Source organism: Cupressus sempervirens, chromosome 8 (genome assembly GCF_028749045.1).
Source record: "Cupressus sempervirens isolate cs-2001-9-10 chromosome 8, ASM2874904v1, whole genome shotgun sequence".
NCBI lineage: Eukaryota > Viridiplantae > Streptophyta > Pinopsida > Cupressales > Cupressaceae > Cupressus > Cupressus sempervirens.
The window spans coordinates 653,445,249-653,453,036 of NC_143125.1; the positions used below are offsets into that span (position 1 = coordinate 653,445,249).

At 32.2% G+C, this 7,788-nt stretch overlaps 1 protein-coding gene across 1 annotated transcript in view; it reads left to right on the plus strand.

Annotated features, from left to right (window-relative positions):
- Positions 1–7,436, plus strand: part of LOC149544123 (toll/interleukin-1 receptor-like protein) — a 111,284-nt gene extending 103,848 nt beyond the window's left edge. The window contains exon 2 of the mRNA XM_089795891.1: positions 7,217–7,436. Within this exon, the coding sequence (XP_089652017.1) occupies positions 7,217–7,436 (220 nt within the window). The remainder of the gene's footprint in view (positions 1–7,216) is intronic.
- The last annotated feature ends 352 nt before the right edge of the window (positions 7,437–7,788 follow it).

A 7,788-nucleotide genomic window follows, 5' to 3' on the forward strand; every position in this document is an offset into this window, starting at 1 on the left:
TGGTTCTAATCATTGGAGTTCATTCAAATGTGAGAAAATGTGGTTTTTAGATTCCAATTTTTTCAACAATATTAAGACTTGGTGGTCACAAAGTAATTTCAAAGGATGTAAGATGTTTATTTTTGTATCTAAAATGAAGATGCTCAAAGAGAAAATTCTCAAATGGAACAAAGAACATTTCAATGACATATTTAAAGAAAAATTGGACATTGAAAATAAATTAAAGGAACTAAACTTAGAAATCATCAAAAAGAGGATGAATAATGAAAGTTATCTCCTAGAAAAAGGATTCCTTGCTAAACAATAGGATATACTATCCAAAGAGGAAATTTTCTAGAGATAGAAGTCTTGAGAAAGGTGGCTAGAAGAGGGAGACTAGAATACTAAATTCTTCCATAACTCGACTCTCTACAATAGAGCCAAAAGAAAAATAACAAGCATTAGGAATCAACTAGGGATTTCAACCAAAAAGCCTAGCAAAATCTCAAAAAAAATTGTGGACCATTTTCAAAAAACTCTTAATAACTTTAAAGGATCAAATTGAGAGGCTCAATCCAACTTGCTTGAAGTGATACCTAAATTGGTTTTAGTAGAGGATAGTAAAGTATTAAATAAACCTATCACATTAGAAGAAGTCAGAATAGTCATTTTAAAAATGAATCTTGATAAATCACCAAGTCTAGATGGATTTCAGGCATTTTTATATCAGAAATGTTGGGATATAATTTGCATAGATATCTAGAATGTCATTGAAGACTCTAGGAAGGGTGGTTCCCTACTATCTGAAATTAACCACTCCTTTCTCACTCTGATCCCAAAAATATAGAGCCAGATAATCTGGGAGACTTCAAGCCCATTGCACTTTGTGACACCATCTATAAAAACATTTTGAAGATATTAGAAAATAAGCTAAAGTTAATCCTTCCAATGATCATCTCCGAGGAACAAACAGGTTTCGTTCTAGGAAGGTCGATCCTGGATGGCATTCTTATCATTCAGGAAACTATTCACTTGGCCCAAAAAAATAAAGAGGTAGGTATTTTAATGAAGCTTGACATCCAAAAAGCTTACAATATGGTGGACTAGCAATTCCTCTGTAAAACCCTTGAAGCATTTGGTTTTTCCCATCAATGGGTCAATCTTGTTTTCAAATGTATCTCCACTACTAAAATTTTAGTTTTTGTCAACGGATCCCTTGAAGGTTTTTTTTAATTTCAAGGGGTATTAGACAAGGTGACCCTTTATCTCTGTTTCTATACATCATTATGGCTAAAGCCTTTGGGAGATCTCTAACTAGGGCTTATAACAATCAGGACATTTAAGGTATTACCATCATGAGGAATATCCCTAATATTACTCATCAAAAATATGCTAATGATACTATTCTACCATGTGAGAGCTCAAAAAAATAAGTGAGAGCTTTAAAATCTATTATCAAAAGTTATATGAATGCATCTAGTCAAAGAGTAAATGTCTCAAAATTTGAGATATATTTTATTAATACAAATCCTAAGGTGAAAAAATAGATGTAACACATTATGGGATTTTAAAAAGGTTCAGTCCCATGCAAGTATCTCTGTATTCAATTAGAGAAAGGTACAAAGTCTAGTGAGGTTTGGCATAACATGTTGGAGAAATTAGAAGCCCTAGGGAAAATTTTAATATGGTTCCTTTACATAAAAAAAGAGCATAAATGGGCCAAGATTATATGTATAATAAATACTTGAAGGCAGAAGATCCGATTTCAATTTTTTGGATGAAAAACCTTCCTAAATGTTCAAAGAGTTGGAACTTTGTGGTTAAATTGCATAACCTTGTGGGAAAATACCTTACTTGGGATGTTGGCAAGGGGGAATGAAGCCCTTTCTTGGGAAAATTCATGGGACAAGCATCCTTCGATAGACAATGGTTCAATTCTAGGAGACCTCAAAAAAAATTAATTAATCAGTGGGGAAGCAAAGTAAGTGATTATAAAATAAAGGTCACTATGGAAGAATACTCGAGATGGATGTGGAAACCACTTTTTTTTTTAATGAGATGGACCTAGCTACTATAAAAGCATATGGAAAGATCACTCAAGAAAGGAAAGTCAAGCAGCTTGAGAAAAAGACAAGCTTGTCTAGGTAGCATCAAATGATCTTACGTATAATGTGAAAAATTGGTACAAAGCATTAATAAATTCAAAGAGGTGGGAGGAACTAGAAGTCCCACCTAAACTTTGTTGGGGCCCTACATGTATGCCGAAGGTAGGATTCTTCTTATGCTTGGCATCTCAAAATAGGATTGTGACGATAGATAGAATCAAGAAACTAGGTTTTCAAGGTCCTTTGAGGTGTGTTCTTTGCAAGAATGAAAATGAAAATGTGGACCATATATTATGCAATTATCTGTATTCCCAAGTCTATTGGGACTAGTTGGGACAGAGTTTAGGATGGAATTCTCTATTACCCAAATCATTTCTAGACTTGCTTACGAGTTGGCCCACAAATCTATGTAAGGGAATCTACGGTAAACTTTGGGATATTTTCCCCTCTATTCTTGTGTCGTAGATCTAGAAAGAAAGGAATAGAAGAGCCTTTTGTGGCATAGAATTGAAATTAGGAGAGTTAGTCCATAAAATAGAAGCTAGCATTGTTGAAATAGCTAATGCTCACCTTAGAAAATTGAGAATAATAGAAGGTTCCTTCTCTATTTGGGATAGCCAAATTAAGAAGGTCTGGCCTAACTTGATTAATCCTCCTTAGGTCTATGTGGAAAAAACAAAAGAGGCTAGAGAAAGGTGTAAATTGATCCCCCCCCAAAGGAATGGGTTAAGCTTAATTTTGACAGAGCTCCTCAAGGTAACCTAAGGATTGTAGGAGTCAGATGTATCATCAATGATCACATAGGCCATTGGATTGCTAAAATATCCAAGTCTATTAGTTCTACATCAAATAACCTGGCAGAGCTTGAAGCTCTAGAAGAAGGTCTAAAACTCTGTCAATCCCTAGGATTACCAAAAATTGTAGTTGAAGGTGATTCTCATATTGTATTGAACGCAATAGGGAAAAGAGCTACTCCAAACTAGGTTCTTAACTCCAAGCTAGAAGAATTTATCAACTTATTGGATGGATTTGAAGAAACTAGGATTTGTCATATCTTTTGAGAAGGTAACCAGAAGGCAAACCTTTTGGATAAAAAAAGGGGTTGGTGGGGTTAATCTCTTGCTCTTCAAAGATGGTCTTTGAATCTAGGTCATAATCTTTATTTTTAGTATGTCTCACCTATTGTTTAGATGCACTTGGCTTTTTAAAATTTAACAAGGATAGCTAGAATTGATTTACCATAGATAGGATGAGTGAAAACGGGTAGTAATATATTATTATTTAATCTATCGATATTTTAAACATTTCTTGGGTATTAGAGAAAATAGGTAATTATGGATTAGTCCCTTTATAAAATAATGAATATATAGTGGCATTTAAATTAAATTAGGGGGTGTCTCTAAATATGTCTATTAGCTATAGAGCTATAGATTATTATGAGTACGTAGAGGTTCTGAGGTTTTGTCACTCAACTGATGAATATAGAGTCTTTTTGTTTAGAGTGTCTATCTCATTATCGCACAATGATATCAAGTCTCGCAATGAGTGTGGGACACTCGTGAAGTTTCTAGAGTGTTTGTAGTAGCATTTTATTTCTTCTTTTCAAAGAATTTTGATTTTTTCTTTTGGTCTAGTCCTCTCATAGATGGAAACAAACATCTGTGTTTTCCATATGGTTGAGGTTTGCACCATGGCCTTCTAGGGGAATATAAAATTAGAAAGATAGAATCATATCCTTAGACGAGTTGATGGGATAACCTACATTACAGTTAGCAGAGAAATTGGAGGAGGATTCTTCAACTATGAGTACACTTGGACGACTAACAGTGATATAATCAACAATTTTATTGGATGTATGGCCAAACCCAAGATCTCCAAATGGGCCATGGTAAGGCTTTGCCTTAATTTAATCGATTCCACTTGGTATCATGGTATTATTGAAGTCATCATGAGTTTGGATTAATATCTTAGAGTGCCTCTTCCTGAGATGTACATGAATTATCCGTAAAGAAGTTTGGTAGTGGAAAATATTCCCAACAAGCTGACCTTAATTATTAGGGATTTAGTAGCATTCAATTTGGTGTACCCAAAGATGGAGTTTTTCTTTCATTTTCTACTACATTGAAGGAAGATTTCAATGGGCACTAATATTGGTTGGCTGAGTGAATATCTTGGTCTATTCAAAGCCTACATTCATCTGGGAGTGAGTTTCAAGAACCTTGACTTGCTGGACATTTATACCCCCAACATTGAGAAGCCTAGTGGGGATAGGTCCTCTTTCAAATTCCCCCCACATTTTCATTCAAAAAATATGAATGATATTTTGGAAGTACTCATGCTTTTTTGAGAAAATTAAAATGGGGTATGGTCTTCCAGCTCAGCCTCACAATCTGATCCCCTCTTTTTCGATGGTAGATTTTTGGTTCTTCATTTATCATAGAGAACGAATGTATTTTGAATGTATTTTTATTTCAATAGTCTATAGCTTAATTATCTATGCATCTACTACCTTTCTATAATAGATAGGTTGCGGTCAATCTCCTCTAGCATTTTGGGTTAGTGGTAACGGTTTAAAGGTTGCCTCTGGTATGCTTTAAGGAAAAGGATAATTCGGCTACTCTTTATTCCTTAAGTATGTAAATATATGATTGTTATAAATAGATTCTAATCTAAGCATGACTATTTCCCTCTTTTGACTATTTCCCTCTTTTATTGGTTTCAATTATCTTGTTATGGTCATCAATATTTTTTATTTAATTAAGAATTGTTTATAGCATGGAGCTCTGACTCACAATTATAGAAAGACACCCTATTTTTTTCTTTTAAAAGATTAGAGACCTCTATGAGCTATCTTGCTTATAGAGGGGAATATTAATTGTATTCAGCAGGGCATACTACTTTTGAGATCCAAATGTGTAAGACCTTAGGGTTTGGATACTAGTTTTGTTTTGTTTCCTATTTTGATGATTCAAGAATGGAATGACGAGCGGAGGAGATGTTTTTGAGCTTTCTTCTGACCTTTGGTATCCATCCTATTTTTTCTTGAAAGGTTTGCTAAGATGTTAAGATATATCGATTACTAATGAAAGTTTCTATTGAGACAAATGGGATTCAGTTTCTGCTTTAAAAACTGTAATCAGATCTTAAGTATTACAATACTGATCAGTATATGTAGTGCCTACCCTCGTTCACATATTCTTTGGATATATTATTGCTATTATTATTAGACTTTGATGGACTAGTACTATGTAGATGGATTAGTGGTATTGTTTTGACACTATCAGACATTATGTTATGGATTCAGTTGTTATATGATGAGATCATTTAGACTTTATATTGCATGTATGAATGATGATCATTATATTGTTTTCAGTTACTGCTGATGATTAGTTAGATGGTTGATTATCTTATGTGTTTTATTATGGATACTTACCCCATACTTGCATGTGTATGGTGTGCATGTTTTCTTATTGTATGGCATTTCTGATGTGGTTAAGGAAGGGAGTCATAGTCACCTGCTTAGTCGGGATCTACACGATGTACCACTTCCTGCCATTGCCTGTTTAGCTTAGCACTATATATATATTGTATGTACATGCATGGTTTTTCTGCAGGTTGCAGGTACTAGGTATCGACTTCCCTGAATAGCTAGGATGAGCGTACCCTATTATACTATCTCAATGATAAGAGAGGGGAGATAAATTCTCAAGTCCAAATCCCAAACCCTAAAACCATTTGTCCTAGTGAGTTGGGACAAGTATCAGAGTTGAGCACCCACTGAATGTGTCAGATGACATATTTCATGATTTTTAATCTTTTAGACTGATTTTGTGTGAATTATCCTATGATGGGTTTTCATATTTTGTTATGAAGGTCTATGGTGAATTTTCTATTAATTAAGTCTTAACAAATAGATTTAATTAATAAATTAATTATTTGAGAAGATTAAATATCATGATTTTTGATATTTTGATTATAATTAATTCAAGGAGAATTAATTGAGAGAAAAGAATTAAAAAAAAAGAAAAATTAGAAAATTAAAATAAATAATAATTATAAAATACTAATAAATTAATAAACAAATAATAATAAAAGTTATAAAAATTAAAATAAAAGTTATTAAATTAAAATGGGAGTTATAAATGGAAATTAGTTTAAAATAATTGGAATTATAAACTTGCTTTGAAATTAATGCAGTTCTCCATTTTTCATGTGTCAACAACACGGGGGTTAGTGCATCAATTGAGCACATGGTGTCTACAACCCTAGGGCTTATCAAAAAGGTTGGAAATAGGTCCATGCTTAGTTTGCGATATCTTCTAGCTGGTTCTAGAAGCATTCTAGGGTTTTCTTGAGAGCTCTTTATATTCGGGCATTCCTTAGAAGCTTGGACATAGAGTGGATAGCTTAGATAGCGTGGATAGCGTGGAGAGCAATTGGAGCATTGGAGAACTCGAGAATTATGAAGAAGGGAGCTTGCTCTGCGGGTTTTCCAAGGAAGAGCGAATTAGCATCAAAATCCGAGTAGATTCCTGTGATTTTACTTATGCTATTTATGCATCATGTTTTCCCTGTCTTCTTCGTGTCTTCCATATGTCTTCTGAGGAATTTTATTTATTTTTATTGCATGCATGGGAAGTTTAAATTTATTTGAGAACTTTATATGCATAGATCTGAAAAGCACATGGGGGCTAGGGTTTAAATTTGCAGCCAAATCCATTAGAAAATTTTTGAAGATTTTTAGAGAGCAAATATTTATGAGAAACTCTTAAAATTGTATATATACATTCTTGTGGAAAAATAGGTATTTTCAGATCTACATGAGACTACATTTTTATATTCATGCTGTGTAAAGCTCTGCGTATACATATATATATATATATATATATATATATATATATATATATATATATATATATATATATATATATATATATATATATATACACTCATATATATATACATATATATACCTTTATATATTTATATATATACATACATATGTATATATATACATACATATATATTGATTTATTTAAATGGAAAATTGAATGCATTGCCGCAGAAAATCGCGTTGCGATTTGTATTTGTAACTGTGTTATTGAAAACATGATTAAACATTTTCATTAAAGAATTTTATTTCGCAAACTCGTTTTGAAAGAACGATTTTTAAAAAATGTATATTTAAAACTTGAAAGTGGAGGGACGAAGCCTTCTTTTTCCACATGCCTGCTGGTCGCAGGTACCTACCGTCGCAGGTACTGCGACGTCAGCGAGTATTGTGTACCCGCTGCCACCGCAGGCCCTGCGACAGCAGGGTTTGCGTGCCACGACAGCAGTGTTTATAATTGAGTTGTGTTATATGATATCATTTTTTTTAATATTTCGATTTTATATGTAATTTGGTTTTTTATTATATATGTATATATGTATTTATATATATATATAATTTTATATATATATATATATATATATATATATATATATATATATATATATATATATATATATATATATATATATATATATATATATATATATATATATATATATATATATATATATATATATTTATAAGTATATATGTATATATGTAAATTATAACAAGTAATAAAAGATGTGAGTTAGTAGAATTTTTAATAATTAATTTAATTAAACATTAGTTTTAATTAAGATTAATTATTAGCATATTCATTATCGAAGT